Source organism: Onychomys torridus, chromosome 5 (assembly GCF_903995425.1).
Source record: "Onychomys torridus chromosome 5, mOncTor1.1, whole genome shotgun sequence".
NCBI lineage: Eukaryota > Metazoa > Chordata > Mammalia > Rodentia > Cricetidae > Onychomys > Onychomys torridus.
Genome location: NC_050447.1, coordinates 128,228,673 through 128,244,923, shown reverse-complemented (window position 1 = coordinate 128,244,923; position 16,251 = coordinate 128,228,673). Strand labels below are relative to the sequence as shown.

At 52.9% G+C, this 16,251-nt stretch overlaps 3 protein-coding genes across 3 annotated transcripts; 2 read left to right on the top strand and 1 right to left on the bottom strand.

Annotated features, from left to right (window-relative positions):
- Positions 1–5,635: 5,635 nt before the first annotated feature.
- On the top strand, positions 5,636–8,992 carry Mxd3 (MAX dimerization protein 3). The gene is made up of 6 exons (XM_036188476.1): positions 5,636–5,705; positions 5,918–6,023; positions 6,561–6,590; positions 6,719–6,833; positions 8,572–8,755; positions 8,844–8,992. The coding sequence occupies exons 1-6, from the start codon at positions 5,636–5,638 to the stop codon at positions 8,957–8,959; spliced, it is 621 nt and encodes a 206-aa protein (XP_036044369.1). The 3' UTR covers positions 8,960–8,992.
- A 499-nt stretch (positions 8,993–9,491) lies between these two features.
- Prelid1 (PRELI domain containing 1) lies at positions 9,492–12,551 on the bottom strand. The gene is made up of 5 exons (XM_036188474.1): positions 12,266–12,551; positions 11,463–11,688; positions 10,383–10,496; positions 10,226–10,304; positions 9,492–9,953 (listed from the first exon to the last, which is right to left on the bottom strand). The coding sequence occupies exons 1-5, from the start codon at positions 12,355–12,357 to the stop codon at positions 9,811–9,813; spliced, it is 654 nt and encodes a 217-aa protein (XP_036044367.1). The 5' UTR covers positions 12,358–12,551; the 3' UTR covers positions 9,492–9,810.
- An 18-nt stretch (positions 12,552–12,569) lies between these two features.
- Positions 12,570–14,612, top strand: Rab24 (RAB24, member RAS oncogene family). The gene is made up of 8 exons (XM_036188475.1): positions 12,570–13,010; positions 13,090–13,158; positions 13,370–13,448; positions 13,554–13,621; positions 13,703–13,802; positions 13,960–14,010; positions 14,102–14,164; positions 14,281–14,612. The coding sequence occupies exons 1-8, from the start codon at positions 12,894–12,896 to the stop codon at positions 14,343–14,345; spliced, it is 612 nt and encodes a 203-aa protein (XP_036044368.1). The 5' UTR covers positions 12,570–12,893; the 3' UTR covers positions 14,346–14,612.
- Positions 14,613–16,251: the final 1,639 nt, after the last annotated feature.

Here is a 16,251-nt window from a genome sequence, read left to right as displayed (position 1 = left end):
TTGCCCCGTCTCTAGCTTAGGACTCGCTAGTGGCCCCAGCCTGCCCTGGTTCTGGAGAACTCTGTCCAGCCATAATCCATCAAAATACCTGGTTCTGCCAGAGCCCAATCCCCACTCTTCTCACTCCCAGCGGAGACAGGGGCTGACTGAGGTTTTGTGGTAGAAGTTGGGAAAGGCCCCTTGCTCAAAAGGAGCCCTCGGTGTGCTGAGTGGGTCGTGGCCACTTTCAAGCCTCCTGCACAATTTGTAGTCAGAGCGGTGACCTTGAGTAGAGACCCCAAGAAATGTAACTGGGTGCTGCTAGTCATCTAGGAGGTCACTGAGCTCATGTACAAGCATGCTGGAGACTGAGCCACAAAAGCAACCTTACCCCTTTGGAATGGAAGGCACCTAAGGCCAGGAGTCCACTACGCGGACGGGTGTTTGGAGGACTTGTGTCCTCCCCTTCCACTGCTGGTCCTGTTTAGAGACCCAGCCCTCCCTCCTTGATGTTTCCCTTTGCAGTGTCTTCCTGAAACAAGAAGCCAACACCTCAGGAAGCCTGTTTTCACTTTTCCGTTTCTACCTGTGTCCTAACTCTTGAACACAGATCCCATGAGGGAGGGTGATATCACCCCAAAAGTTGTCCTTTAACCTCCAGATGTGGCTGTGGCACCCACATCCCTGTATACACGCATGCGCATGTACACACACACACACACACACACACACACACACACACACACACGCGCGTGCGCACTTGCTTTTTAAAACAAGGGGAGAAGCTGTTTCACTATGGAACGTACAGCCTAATAGGAAAATCAGGTGAAATAAATGTTAGGAGCTGCTTGTACTGGTTTAGGACTGCAGCAGCACCTGAGGCTTCGTGGCCCAAACCACAGACTATTGCTTCCGGCCAGGAGGCTGGGAGCCAGGGCCACACCCCACCCTTCTCTAGAGCGTCTTTCTCCTAGCTAGTGCTGATTTTCATTCAGTCTTTGCAGTTCCTTGGCTTGCAGACACACCGCTGCAGTCTCTGATGCCGTGGTCACACAGCCATCTTCCAGCATACGCGTTTGTCTCCAGACTTCCTGTTTTGATGAAGACACTAATCATATTCAATCATGCTACAAAGATTAATTCTACCCAGGCCTCCTTTCCAAAGAGAGCAACATCTGTTGTTAGGAGGTAGGACTGCTGTATGGTTTTTTGGGAAACACTTGAACTTGATTAGTGATTAAAGAAAAGATTTCATGAAGGGGCCAGGGGAGGATGGTGGAGAAAGGGAAAAACTGATCTGGGGATGGAGAGACAACTCAGTAGTTAAGAACACTTATTGCTCTTGCAAAGGACCTGGGTTCAGTTCCTAGCGCCCACATGGTGGCTCACAACTATGTGTAACTGCAGATCCAGGAGGTGAGACCCCCTCTTCTGACCTCTGCAGACACGCACATGGTACACATGCAGGCAAAACACTCATACACATAAAACAAATACATCTAAAAACTATAGTTCTAAGACAACCCAATAGACATTTTTTTTCTGTTCTGGTTTGAAACAGGAAATTTCGAGAGAGCTGCTTCTCCATCCATACCTTTGGATTTTGCATCTCTGCATCCAACGTGCTAGGGACGGCTCCATAGGTGATTACTACTGAAGCTGTACCTGCACCAGACACATGGACGTTTCCTCTCTCTTTATCCTAAACAGCACAGTACATAGCAACGTCCTCGTTTGCTTCCCTGTTCCTGTGATGAACATTCTGACCAAAAGCAACTTGGGGACAGTGAAAGGGCTTATCTCACCTTATTGGTTATAGTTCATGACTGAGGGAGGACAGGCAGGACCATCGAGGAACACCACTTACTGCCTTGTTCTCCATGGCTTACCTTGCTACCTTTTTTTAAAATTTTATATGCATTGGTGTTCTTTGTTATGGGTGTGGGATCCCCTGGAACTGGAGTTACAGACAGATGTGAGCTGCCATGTAGGTGCTGGGAACTGAACCCAGGTCTTCTGGAAGAGCAGTCAGTGCTCTTAACTGTTAAGCCATCTCTTCAGCCCCTCAGCTGCCTTTCTTACACAGCCCAGGCATACCTGCTTAGGGATGGTACTGCCCACAGTGGGCTGGCCCCTCCTACAGCAATGAGCAACCAAGACCGTGCCTCATAGCCCTGGCCACAGGCCACTCTGAGGGAGGCACTAAATGCCAAGGAAAGCACCCCAGGCTGGGGGCAGTGACGTCAGGCAGGAAGGGCTGAAGGTGCTGGGAATGGTAACGGGTAAGAAATAGGGGTCACAGATGGACTCCTGACCTCACACATACTGTGCCAGTGTTCTACGACCAAGTTCCCCCCATCTCCCAGCTGCAGGAAACATTGGTCATGCTTGATTATTTATTTTGTTTGTTTATTTGAGAAAGGGTTTATTTGTGTAGCCCTGGCTGTCCTGGAACTCACTCTGTAGACCAGGCTGGCCTCGAACTCACAGAGATCCTCTGTCTCTCAAGTGCTGGGATTAAAGGCGTGCACACCCCCTCCCCCTCCACTGCCCCAGCTACTCTTGATATTTAAAACTATTGGTGTAGCTCATTGGGTCAGCTCACTTCTAAGAACATGTGAGGTCCCAGGTTCAGTCCCCAGCACATGCACGCACACACACACACACACACACACACACACACACACACACACACACTCTGTATAACATGTATATGTATAACATGTAGAAATAAAATATAATACTCCTGGGATGAAGGCTATTATGAAGCAAATGGAAGCATGGTTTTCTGCCTTATCTTTCTACCAACCACACACACACATCGTGGCACATTAATCCAAGGTAGACTGTGATCATCCAAAGATACATATTTCCTAAAGTAATCATTTAAAAGATCACCTGGGGGGGGGACTGGAGAGACGGAGCAGCAGTTAAGAGTACTGGATGTGCGTCCAGAATCTGATCTAGGTTGGATTCCCAGCACCCATATGGTGGTTCACAACCATCTGTATCTTTAGTTCCAAGAATCTGGACTCTTCTGGCATTTAGGGCACCAGGCACAGGCGTATGCGCGCGCGCGCGCGCGCGCACGCGCACACACACACACACACACACACGCCACATACATACACACACCACACATACACACACACACGCATGCACGCACGCAGGGAAAATGCTCATACACATGAAAAAGTAATAGTAAAAGTCCACTTGAAAGAGGTAAGAAGCCACGTAAGGTGCCACTGTGCTCTGACTGCCTGGGGTGACACTCCCAGGTGGCCTCTGAGTTGCCTCCACTGTCTTCTCACCAGCTTCTCGAGTATCTTAATACTGTTTCCACTGCTACTGGGCCATGGCCTGGTAGAAGAACTGACCCCAAGGGCCAAGTACCACTGGTGTTTTTAGAGTGTACATGGAAGGAGGGAAGCCTGGAGACTTCCTGGAGGAGGTGGCATTTGGGTGCAGCTAGTCGAGGCAGGGAGTGGGCAAGGGCGGGCTCTGCTGAGGAGGCAGTGGAAGAGGCACTGCCCAGCTCCAGGCTTTAGCAGGGCATCACTTCTGCTGAGGAAGGCTGCTCTGCAATAAGGGAAGGCTGAGAGGGCGCCCAGTGTCTGAGCCAGGTCCCCACACCCTGGTCTCTAACTCTTCCCACCTGCAGGGAGGACTGTGAAGGGTTTGGGGCGGGAACCCTGAACTATCTATAGGGTGAGATGGAAAGCTGCCTTCCTTGAGAATCCCTGTCTTCCTTCTCATCCAAGGCACAAGTCCATCTTGGACTCTAGTACCTGACAAATTGCAACAAGGTAGGCCCACCCCAATTTTTGTAACTGACAGGGCTGTGGATTCCCCCAGGCAGCACAGGACCCAGGGGATCTAGGGACAGAACTCTTTCTGCTGATGGAACACAATGCTGGGGCTTCTGTTGGGCCTAGGCCTGCAAAGCATTTGCTGGAGCATTTTCTCACAGGGGCCTCCAAGCAGCTGGCCCTTTCCCTAGGAAGTGTTCCACCTGTCTGCTGCTGACTGATGGCCCCATTGGGCCATGCTGTTCCCCACAGCTCAGAGGATGAAGTGGCCGCTCAGTTTCTATTCAGTGCTGGCCCTACTTACAATACCAGACCCTCCCCCTGTTGGACCTTTTCTTGGAGAGCCTTTCTGTGTCCAGCCTGCTCTGAGTCTGCCTGGGTGCCAGATGTATGATGAGGTTTGTGCCTGCACTGTGTGTGTGCTGTCTTAGACAAATAAAATTAGACACTGGTTAGTTATATGGTGCTCATCTGTAACTCCAGTATTTGGGAGGTGGAAGGAATATCAGGATGTCGTCATCTCTGGCTATATAATGAGTTTGAAGCTTGATTGTTGGACATGACACCCCATGTCACTCTCTTCCAAAAGGAATTCATCCTCAAGCTTTACGAGGTGGATTGCTGATGGGAGTTTTTGGTGCCATCCACCTGTCCTGTGTCTGGGCAGCGCTTCTCCATAGCGACAAAAGTTTTCTTTCAATTTACAAATGGTTACACAGCAGCAGCAATTCTTAGCTAACAGTTGGTTTCTCTGGCAGTGACCCTTCAGAAAGCCTCTTCAGAAGGGGCCTGATTGGCACGTGCCTGTCTTTACCTAGGTCATCTTTTCATGGTCTCCCCTCTCTGCTCTAGGGGACTCTCAGAATGCCCCACCCTTCCTGACAAGGCGTGGCTACCCCCGGTGGTATTGTTCCAGGAGCCTTCTCGGTGAGGCTGGCAGTCTAGTTCTAGACAGGCCTCCCAGGAGCGGGCTGTTGGGTTGCAATGGCCTTAATGAGAGAGGGCTGCTTGCTTTCAGAGCACTACATAGGCATTAATTAGCTTTGACCCCTCCGCAACGCTGTCTCGGGGTCCCCGAGTTGTCACACTTAGCAATGGCAAAAGAAGAACCCGATTCTGTCACTCCAGAATCTGGGGCCAGATGCTGTGTTTCGTGTCCTGGCTTGGGAAGCTGTTACCTACCGACGTACTCACGATGACATGAGCGTCCCAGAAAATGACGGGAGAGACAGGAGAGGTTCTCATTCGAGTCAACGGTGGAAGCTGAAGCCCCGCGAGGACCCACGAGGGGCAGGTGCGGGACAGACCGCACTGTGTCCTGCGCCCGCGCCCCTCCGCAGGCGCGTGCGCATCGCCATCCTTCTCCGCTCGCCCCCGCCCTCATCGTCCGGGTTTTCAAATTTGAAACCTGCGACTTTTCCCGCCCGAGCCGGGGCCCCGCGGCGGGAGAGGGCGGGGCCGCACGCCAGCCAACCCTGTCTCGGAGGCTCGCGGCCCGCCCCGAGGATGTGGCCGCGCCCGCGCGCACGTGCAACCCAGGCCCGCGCGACTGCGGGTGGCAGCAGTGTGGGCAGCTCGCAGCGCCTGGTGTCCAGGCTGTCCGGCCCGGCTGAGCGCTTGTCACCAGGGGCAGGAGCTGCAGACTGAGATAGACTGGGCGGGAAGAGGCGGGACGGGCGGGGCAGGGCGGGGCGGCCGCGGTTCCCAGGGGCGGGGCCGGGGCGGGGCTGCCGGGGGCGGGGTGGGCCCTGTGTTTGTGGTACCGTGTCAGTTACATTGAAACAAAAGTTGTTCGGCCGCTGCCAAGGCCAGCATCCCGGGCCCGCTCGCCGCCGGCTGTCGCCAACATGGAACCAGTGTCCAGCAACATCCAGGTCCTGCTGCAGGCGGCGGAGTTCCTGGAGAGGCGCGAGAGAGGTGAGGACAGACACCGCGCGCGCGGGGGCAGGCTTTGGCTCCCAACTTGGACAGAGCACGGCTTGAGGGCAGCTGGCGCGCTGCCGCCGCACATCCACAGGAGTTCACGGGCGGCAGGGCAAGGAGTGATTGGAGAAAGAGTTCTGGCGCCAAAAGCCTTTCCTTGATCACGCCGTGCCAGGGACTGACGAGCTGGGTCCTCTCTCTGGCAGAGGCCGAGCACGGCTACGCGTCCTTGTGTCCGCACTACAGCTCCGGGGCTGTCTACAGGAGGAGGAAGCGACCCCTGCAAACTCCTGGCGCGCTCAACAGTGGGCGGTGAGCAGGGATGGGGCAGTGTGAGGAGAGGCGCTGGTCCATCTAATCCTCGTCTCACTTCCTTCTGTTTGCCCTTCTGGGCCAGGTACCATACTCCATCTGCCCTTTCTCCTAGAGCATCTCTGATGTGCTAGGAACTGTAACAAGATAGTTCTGAGCCCCCCTGCCACTCACACTCCCGAACTCTCCTACAGATTTCTGAGTTTTTGTCCTTTTGCATGTGCAGTTCCTGTTAAATGATTTCCCCTCGGCAGACTTCTCTGGCAGACTTGTTTTTGGATCAGGTGTCACATCTGTCCAGGGACCCCATCTTGCTTGGCTGTCAGGGGAGACCCTACAACTACCTGGGCAGGTGTCCTGTATACTCTGGTATATGTGTCTTGCCACTACCTGGGGTTTTGGTACCTAGATGAGCCCTCACAAAAGGCTTACTTGGCACAGATATCTGTAGTGAACATTGAGCCACCCAGTAGCCTGGGACTGAGGATTGGGACAGTGCCAACTGCCCCTCACTTCATCTCCTTTTGGCATTGGCAGGTCTGTGCACAATGAGTTGGAGAAACGCAGGTGAGTGCCAACCTGGCCCCGACAGGACCAGGTCCCAAAGATCATTTCTCTCAGACCTTTCCTCCCTTACCATCCCTCTGCCTGGTGAGGTGGGGCTGGCACTGCCCTCCAGACCCCTTTACCTGCAGGAGGGCCCAGCTTAAGCGGTGCCTGGAGCAGCTGAGGCAGCAGATGCCCCTGGGGGTTGACTGTACCCGATATACCACACTGAGCCTGCTGCGCCGGGCCAGGATGCATATCCAGGTAAGGTGCTCTGTCTCCCCAGTATCCTTAGATCATTGGATGATGTGGTGTGGAGGACCTGGCTGGGGCTTTGAGACCTGCCTCCATCCTGTGTGACTTGAGACAATCCTCTTAGTTTCCAAATCTATCAAATGGGAAGACAGCAGAAACTGGGCTGTTGTGAGGCCTTGTAAACATTCCTTTTGTTATGGTATTACTTATGTTCTAGCTGTTAGATCTTCCACAAACGTTTCCTCTTCAGCCGACAGTACGTGGCTGTTGAAAATAGTCTGTTGTAAGCTGTTTGGTGGACTGGAGAGGGCTGATGCCCTCTCCTCCCACCTTCCGGTCTTACTGGGTTTGGGTTCTGCTGGTATCATGAAGGTGGCTGGGGGCCTGAAGCAAAGGACGGAGGTGAACCGCTAACTGGTCCCACCTGGCCCTGTCACTGCTTGGGTGGGATTGCAGGCCCCCTGGCCGACAGGAGTGGGTATGCAGATGCCAAGGCCCAGGCTGTGCCCGCCATGTGGGCATTTTAGAAGCTGCTTTGGAAACAAAAGAAAATTTTTCTTGCCTTCTGGGCCCATTTGATGAGAGGAAACACACAGTCAGACTGGAGGTACAACAGGTGAGAGGCAGATTCAGAACTAAGGTAATGCCAACCCCACCTTATCAACAGACCTTTATTAAGTACTGCTATCAGGCTCTGGTCAAGGGCCATGACAATCAGTGGCTGTGGTTTGTATTTGCACTGTCACATGGGCGCACACTGTCACGTTCATGGCTCTGTCTGTTTCTCCTACCGAGTTCCTTTGACCTCATTTTCAGGCAGATGAAATGTGCTACTCAGGTGTCAGATGCCACATGGCAAGACCTGGGCAGCAGCTCCTAGGCTTCCCTTCTGGCCTGGTGTCTATCAGGCTGCTTTCTACTCTGCATGTAGATCTCCTGAGGTCCATCTCCAGCTGGAAACTCTGACAGGGCAGCCTCAGCACCTAGGGAACTCAAGCCTCTCCCTAATGCAGGCCTTGCATTTTTTGGGCTCCACACAGGCTCATAACATCTTTTTAGGGTTCTCTCTCTGCCTACCACAGACAAAGCTGGACTCTGCAAGCTTCCCAGGGTCCCTCTGCCTTGGTAGTAACCAAACCCCACATCTTAGTCTAAATGAGGACACACGTCCTTCTGTACCTTTTCTTGAGTGTTCTGGCTTCTCTTCTTTAAAAAAAACAAAATTATTTGTATGGGAGAAGGATCAAATCCAGGGCCTTGCACGTGCTAGGCAAACACTTTACCATGGAGCTGTTCACCTAGTGAACTAGTAGCCTCTAGCCTGTAGTCCAATAATTTAAACTAGTTGGCAGTGTTTCAAAGTACGCTTGACATGAAAAATCTGGTTTTCCACCATTTACATGGAGAGATTGGACAGTGCTGTGACCATGTGCAGCAATGGTGCTGCAGTTGAGGTGGCTCTATCTGTTAGCTAGTTTTGCCGGTTAGGATGCCAGTCTGCAAGTTTGTACTGACATTATACTCCACCTTATTATGTGACTATGCCCGAAAAGCATTTGAGATTGGGGTACCCTGCCATCCACAGCCATCTATACAGATCTATGTAGATAGAAAGGCAGGAGGTAGTGGCCTCCTGGAGGATGTGAAACCATCCCGGGGTCTGTTTATGTGGCTGCCTGTCTGGCATAGACAAAGAAAGGCCAGGCCCTGGGCAGCTGACCCAGTCCCTGCCCTGGGGGTTCTGCAGAAGCTGGAAGAGCAGGAGCAGCAGGCCCAGCGGCTCAAGGAGAAGCTTCGAAGCAAACAGCAGAGTCTGCAGCAGCAGCTGGAAGTGCTCCAGGGGCTGCCGGGGGCTGGAGAGCAGGAGCGGCTGCGAGCAGACAGCCTGGACTCTTCCGTTCTGTCCTCTGAGCGCTCAGACTCAGACCAAGGTGAGTGCCCCACAGGGGCGGGGCTGGGGGGCATGTGGGCGGGGCTCCTGGTGGGTGGGCGGGGCTCCTGATGGGTTTCTCCCTGCAGAGGATGTGGAGGTGGATGTGGAGAGCCTGGTGTTCGGGACAGAGAATGAGCTTCTTCAGGGCTTCGGCCCTGGTCAGGGCCTCAGCTACTCACACAGCCCCAGTACCTGGCTATGACGCTGGCTGCCCAGAGCACCCTTGACTGCCTCTGGACTGAGCCTGCCAGGCAGTGGCCCCACACGAGTCCCAAGGTCTGCTTAGAGCCACTTGCTGGAGGAGGCTGTGAAGATCTTGTGTGGGCACGGGGCTCTCTGGATTCAGCCGCACAGTGTGAGCCCCAGCCACCCTCCCCATTCCCCAGGGCATCTTAGGTGGCCCTTGGCTCTGCTTTGCCGCCCACCACGGGACAGGAAGCCTGCAGACCTCTTGTTCCTGGGCAAAGCCTCAGGCCTCTGCCCCACATATACTGCAAAGTATTTTCATTAAAATCCTCTTTCATAAGTTCCCGTCCATGGTTTTGCCTGATGAGACGGAGGAAGTCCCAGCCACAACTGGAAAAGAGGAAATAAGATCAGTAGCTGCCAAACATGGTCATGTGCTAGGCAGTGCACATCTAACACAGTGACGAGGCTGCCGTTTGTGGAGCCGAGGCAGTGATGTGACTTGCGGGAGGGTCCAGGTCCAAACCAAAAGCTGTCTGACTCCGGAACTGGGGCCAATCAAATCAAGTGTTTATTGAGTGCCTGTTATGTGCTAAATATTGTTCATAGAATAAAACAAGGAGCCCTGCCCTCATGGAGCGTACAGTCTACCATGTATTACCACTTCACCTGCACACTGCTTTGACCCTGGGCAAGTCACTGCACCTTTCTGCCCAATGGGGTAAAAGGAGGCTGGACTCAGGAGACACTGAGCCAGGTGTACTGCAGATGCAGACCAGGACACCACCCTACCCCACCACCCAGACAGCAGAGAGGGCTGGAGGTGGATTTTTAATAATCAAGTACAATGAGGAGAAGGAGAGGGAGCTACACCAGCTGCTGCTGCTGCTGCTTGGTGGTGGCCTTGTTGGCCAGGTCCTTGGCCTTCTCTGTAGCTGCCAGGGCTGTCTCCTTTGCTTTCTCTTTGGCTTCTTTGGCTGTCTCAACAAGTGTTTTGGAAGGGGCCTCACCTGTGGCAAATGACAGGAGGCTGGCTTCAGATGATGGCTAGAAGACCCACTCAGTGCCTCTTCAACCATGGCAGTCACTGTTTATGGGCCAGGCTTCTTAGGAATGGAGTATTGTCCTGTTTCCTGACCCCCCACCCTTCCAGGCACATACAAGAGCCTCAGATCTGGGCAGTGACTGGCACAACACCTCACTGGTCAAGTTGAGGTAGGATCATCCTAGCCACTGCCAGTGAGGGTTCCTTAGTCCCCCACAAAGTGTCCAGGGCTCTCACCTTGTAGCTTGGCCAAGATGTACTCAAAGCCCTTCATTGTCTTGGTCACATTGCTTTTGAACCGGGCAAGACCAAACTCCTGGCAGGAGAAGGAAAAGCATGGGAGAGCTGCCCAATGACCCAGAGCTCAGCCTGGCCCAACCCCTAAACCTCTTACCTGGACAGCTCTAGAGACGCCAAATAAGCTAGAGGAGACCCAGGCTTCCCGACGGATTTCGGTCCAGCCGCTGTTGTCGGGGTTCACACAGTAAACACAGCGCTCCTCCACCACCTGCACAGGAAACCAGGCCGAGCACCTTGGAGGAGCAGCCTTTGCCTTGCCCACCTTCACAGACTCAGACCCCATCTCTATGATGCCGCCCAAGCCAGTACCACATTCCTGCACACAACACTGGGTGATCCTTGCCTCATTCACAAGGGGAAAGCAATGAAAAGAAAGTTCTTTCTATTATGTATCCCTAGGCCCAAAGAGAAGCCATTCAGCCGGGCAGTGGTGGCGCACGCCTTTAATCCCAGCACTCGGGAGGCAGAGGCAGGCAGATCTCTGAGTTTGAGGCCAGCCTGGTCTACAGAGTGAGTTCCAGGAAAGGCACAAAGCTACACAGAGAAACCCTGTCTCGAAAAAAAAAAAAACCAAAAACAAACAAAGAAAAAAAAGGCATTCTGCCTCTACAACTTCTCTGTTGACCCTTAAAAGTAGAACACAGTCTCTTGGGATCAGCCACTATTCCAGCCTGATCCTGGGTTTTGCTTAGGGCCTATAGATCTAGATATATGCAGTGTTTCTAGGCCCTCTGCTTCCTGATATTCTACACACACACAAAACCATCTGATAATAATCACAGCTTTTATTATCAAAGTGAGTGACAACTTCCTGAAGAGCACAGACAGTAGGCACAAACATACCACTGTGCTGGTTACCTGTCAAGTCACTGTCTCCTCCCCTCTGCCATCATTCCTGAAAGCCCATCCTATATGTACGTATGACATACACCAACCAAGTGTTTTTGTGCACAGCACCTGAAACAAGTTCTGAAAAGAGGTGTTTTCCTCCACCACCTGAGATCCAAGGGACAGGCACAGAAAGGCTGACCAACCAAAAAGGGGACAATCTGAGGGTATAACTCTACAGACGCGGCTCATTAATATTCTAAACTTGCTTCAGACCACAGTAGTTTCCACAATTCTGAGATCTATCTGAAGGGCAACTATTTTGCGGGACCAAAGGCCATCTCACCATCAGCCGGGCATGGTTGATGTTCCAGGTAAAGGTGGTCATGGTCTGATTCTGTGGGTCCACAATAGAGTCCTCCAGGATGTACACTGAGTGAGCAACGTTGGCAGGAAACAGTCGCTCTGCCCAACGTGGCATCCTATTGGTCTTGGTCAGAAGTCTCCGGGACAGCAGCTTCTGGTCGGGGGTCACCTCCCGGTGCACTATGTCTTCCGTTAAGACATGTTTGCTGCAGGTGTTAAAATAAAGATTCTTGTCAGAAGTCTGCTCCTGAGAAGCTGTCTACTACGGGTTTCCATTTGGAGCTTCCAGTTCATGGCTTTCTGCAATCTGACAGAGAGCTCTGTACCTGGGTTCAGAGTGAAGAATATACTGAACCTATCCCCGGGGGCAAATTCCAATTCCCTCCCCGTCCCTGACCTGGTTTCTGAGGCTTTCCAATCTCTCCAGATTTGTACCACTAGAGAGCGCTACGGGCAGGTGAGCAGGCCATCGCCAGGATTTCCAGCCCCAAGACCATTTCCATACTGCTGCTTCTTCCTGTCTCACCACCTTGAGACCACAAGTTAGAAATCTAGAGCCTCACATAAATCATAAACTGGCCAGTCTTCTTCGAGGACCTTGCAGGCTTGGCCTGGTTCTAATCTTAATAAGGACTTTGTGCCCTAACTGTGGCCACAGTTTCAGAGACACCCCACATCGGATTGGCTGTCCAGTCTTTCCTGGCCCCAATACTCAAGGGCAGCCTACACTCCGCTCTCCAAACGGAGAAGGGAGGGCAGTTCGCGCTACCCACTGCCACGTACCTATAGGGATTCGGGTACCGTTGCCAGAAGGCAGCGAACACTTGGTCCCAGGAACTTCGGAGCACGCTCTGGCCCAAGAAATACTTCACCATCGTCCCGACCCGGGCGGGCTCAGCACCCGTGCAGCATCGGGGTGAAGAGCCCGGGGGTGGGGGGGCACGTAGCTCGGTGCACGCCCGCCAGGCTCGCAGTTCAGTCACCGCCGCGCCGCGCCCAGGTCCCTACCGCCGCCATGAGAGACTACAAGACTCCTCGACACTTCCGGCGCCGGCCGCGGAGGATCGGCCACTTCCGGCGCTCGCATCACGTGACCGGACGTCCCGCCTCTTGTCGTCCAGTCCCGGAGGTGCGGATTGAAGTTAGCTGCGGGCACCCCGGTTTCTGTCTGTAACCCCGGCGCAGCGGAGCCGCAGTTGCAGCAGGAGACGCGCGGGTGAGCGGCGTAGGGCCCGGCGGCGCGGTGGAGGGCGCTGTCCGCGTCCCCGCGCCGCGGCTTTGCAAGGGACGGAGCGCCCCGGGCCGAGGCGCCGGGGACCTGCGAGGTGCGAGGCCCTTGGGGTTGGTGTCTGAAGCTTGGACTCTGCCTGGGCCGCGCAGACCCTGACGTGGGTGAGGCGGCTCCGGGAGCATGAGCGGGCAGCGCGTGGACGTCAAGGTGGTTATGCTCGGCAAGGAATACGTGGGCAAGACGAGCCTAGTGGAACGATACGTGCACGACCGCTTCTTGGTGGGCCCCTATCAGAACGTGAGTGTACCCCTCCGGACCAGGCATGGGAAGAAGGGGGCTGGCCTGCATTCGACTCTTATCTCTTCCCTGGTTGCAGACCATCGGGGCTGCCTTTGTGGCCAAGGTGATGTGCGTCGGAGACCGGACGGTGACTCTGGGTATTTGGGTAGGTCCCTGCGGAATATAGTCTTGAGCAAAACCATCCCCGAGATTTAATGTCTTGCCTCTTAAACTAGCCAACTGGAGCTTCATAGAGGTCGTTTTTCCTTCCCCACACCCATTCACTTATCTAAAAAAAAAAAATGGGGGTCTGAAAGACGCGGGCCTAATTCGTAGTCTTATGAAGGAGGAGCTCATTAACTCCCTTCACTCCCCAGGACACAGCAGGATCTGAGCGCTACGAAGCCATGAGCAGAATCTATTACCGGGGTGCCAAAGCTGCCATTGTCTGTTATGGTAAGGGGTTGGATTCTGTCCTGTTCAAGTAAGGGTTGGGTTACCGGCCAGCATCAGAGGGAATCCACTGACCCTTGGTTGTCTCTCCTGTCTGACCCTACCAAGACCTCACTGACAGCAGCAGCTTTGAGAGAGCAAAGTTCTGGGTGAAGGAGCTGCGCAGTTTAGAAGAGGTAGGTGGACAGATCTCACAGATCAGCGACAGGGACTTGGTCGTTCTGTGAAAATAACCTCAGCCTTGTCCTCTGCTATAGGGCTGTCAAATCTACCTGTGTGGCACTAAGAGTGACCTGCTGGAGGAAGACAGGCGGCGCCGTCGTGTAGACTTCCATGATGTCCAAGACTATGCAGATAGTAGCTGTTCTAAAGCCTTCGGGGGGGGGGGATGTCAGGGGGTGGTAATACCTGCTTGAGTGGATCACAAGGACAGAAGACTGACGGTTTTGGCTGCTTGCTGGCCTTCTTGAACCTATGGGATATTTAGGTCTGATTCAGTCACTTCTCTTTGCAGATATCAAAGCCCAGCTCTTTGAAACATCCAGCAAGACAGGCCAGAGTGTGGGTGAGTGTTGTCTTTGGGCCTGTTAGAGGGCCGGGTCACTGGGACTTCTGGGGCTTCTACCTCCAGGACCTCACTGATCTTTGCTTGCTAGACGAGCTCTTCCAGAAAGTGGCAGAGGATTACGTCAGTGTGGCTGCTTTCCAGGTGATGACAGGTGTGTACTTCCCTACCCTCTAAAATCTCCTCTAGGCTCATGGTCTTTAGCCCTGTTGGTGACTTACCCGATCACCAACCCTAACGGTGCTAAGCAGCCACCCCTCTCGTTGACAGAGGACAAAGGTGTGGACCTGAGCCAGAAGGCAAACCCTTACTTCTACAGCTGCTGTCATCACTGAGTCACGATCCATCTGCCTGCGAGGGTTAAATGAACTCCCCAGAGGGGCTGCACCCAATCCTTGTCTGGGCTACTCCAGGTGCCCATGGCGGCGGCAGAGGTGGCACCTGCCTGTGCTGGCCCATGGAGCGCAGGCAGTGTTGGGCAGACCGTGGACATGAAGAGGAATAAGGGCTGATTTGAACCCCAGGCTTCTGTCCTGGGCAGAACTTCTGTCCACAGATTATTAAGTAGCTTCTGCACTGTAAATAAAATGGATGCACTGTGACTCACAGCCCCTTCCCTGCGGGATGCACTGGGTGTCAGAACACCTAGTTGTTCCTGGGGCACTTGCTTGGCCTCCTTTTCTAGAAGACTTACCATATGGAAACCTAGTAACTGTCACTGAGATCATGGAGAAGCAATGGGCTCTCATGCCCCACGTCCATGTGCGCTTGCACTTATATATGCATGTAGCGCAAACCCCCAAAGCTTCTAATACCAGCAAGAAATTTACCACTGAGTGACACCACAGTTACTTTTTCTTTTATGGGGATGAAGGTAGGTTTAGAGGCTGGGATGGAGGAGTACAAAGCTCATGAGAAGAGCAAGGAAAGCACCTAAGTTGTACTCACAGATGAAAGGCTCGGCCATTACCAACCTCAAGACAAGTTGGTTAAGCCAGCTCTACTTCTGGTAGCATGTCCAGACCTGTGGCTCAGGGCTGTGACTCAGTCCTAAGCTTCCCAGGAACACCCTATAATGAATTTAACAAGAGGCAATCCATAGTTCCACAAGTCAGAAAGGCCTTATGGATCCAATTTAGCTTCTAATTTAGAAAAAGGACTTGAAATTGGGATGTGGTGGTGCACGCCTTTAATCCCAGCACTAGGGAGGCAGTCAGGTGAATCTTTGAGTTTGAGGCCAGCCTGGTCTACAATTGATTTCCAGGACAGCCAGTGCTACACAGAGAAACCCACACACACACGCTATTTAAAAAAACAAACAAAAAAAAGGACTTGACAGAGTGGTGGCCTGTCTTTAATCCCAGCACTCAGGAGGCAGGAGCAGGTAGGCCTGAGTTCTGGGCCACCACAGCTACATAGTGTACCTCCACCCCACAAAATAAACAAACAAACAAAAAACCCACCTCTAAGTAAATAAAGAGAAAAAGGAAATTGAGACAACTGCTAATTTGTTCAGGATCAGGAATACACTGAAAAGCTAGATGTTAAATGTAAAAAGGGCCAACACTTCCTGTTTAAACAGAAGGAAGTGTACTGCGGTCCTTTCCAGTTGTTACTGTGAGGGTGTGGCCCCACCCTTTGCCTCTGCTTTCCTATTTAGGACTCAAAGAACTTGCCTTTGAAGATTTCAGAATGACCAACCTGATCCCATTCCTGCCCAGAAGGCATTTTGGCACCAGGTACAATATAGTACATTCCTGTCATCCAAGCAACTGGGCAGCTAAGGCAGGAAGACTAGTGTGAGGTTAGCCTGGACTGCATAGTGAGACTGTCTCAAAAATAAAACCCTGGCGTTGGGGATTTAGCTCAGTGGTAGAGTGCTTGGACCTGGGTTCGATCCTCAGCTCCAACCCCGCCCCCCATAAAACCCAATGCATTGGTTTCATTTCTTTTTAAAATAATTCCTCAAAATACCCTTGAGTGTGGTGTTGGCGTACACCTTTAATCTCAGCAATTGGGAGGCAGAGACTTAAGTTTGAGGGCAGCCTGGTCTGCAAATTGAGTTCCAAGACAGCCAAGGATACGCTGAAAAACCAGAACAAAAATAAACCCTTGACAGGCAGAGGATTCCTGAGAAGGACACAGAAGCTAACACCAGCCACTCACTCTTCATGTGCTTGAAGGGCTCACGATGGCTTCCTGCTCTTACCCAAACCAGTCGTCTGTCTGAAGCTACATCTC

Bases quoted from the DNA above. Each gene is read 5' to 3' on its own strand.
- Rab24 (XM_036188475.1), top strand. From the start codon at position 12,894: ATGAGCGGGCAGCGCGTGGACGTCAAGGTGGTTATGCTCGGCAAGGAA. The intron at 13,159-13,369 runs GTAGGTCCCTGC...TTCACTCCCCAG, and splicing joins CGGTGACTCTGGGTATTTGG to GACACAGCAGGATCTGAGCG. The intron at 13,449-13,553 runs GTAAGGGGTTGG...GACCCTACCAAG, and splicing joins AGCTGCCATTGTCTGTTATG to ACCTCACTGACAGCAGCAGC.
- Prelid1 (XM_036188474.1), bottom strand. From the start codon at position 12,357: ATGGTGAAGTATTTCTTGGGCCAGAGCGTGCTCCGAAGTTCCTGGGAC. The intron at 10,497-11,462 runs GTGAGATGGCCT...TTTCCTGTGCAG, and splicing joins TCAACCATGCCCGGCTGATG to GTGGTGGAGGAGCGCTGTGT. The intron at 10,305-10,382 runs GTAAGAGGTTTA...TTCTCCTGCCAG, and splicing joins GCGTCTCTAGAGCTGTCCAG to GAGTTTGGTCTTGCCCGGTT.
- Mxd3 (XM_036188476.1), top strand. From the start codon at position 5,636: ATGGAACCAGTGTCCAGCAACATCCAGGTCCTGCTGCAGGCGGCGGAG. The intron at 5,706-5,917 runs GTGAGGACAGAC...TCTCTCTGGCAG, and splicing joins CCTGGAGAGGCGCGAGAGAG to AGGCCGAGCACGGCTACGCG. The intron at 6,591-6,718 runs GTGAGTGCCAAC...CTTTACCTGCAG, and splicing joins AATGAGTTGGAGAAACGCAG to GAGGGCCCAGCTTAAGCGGT.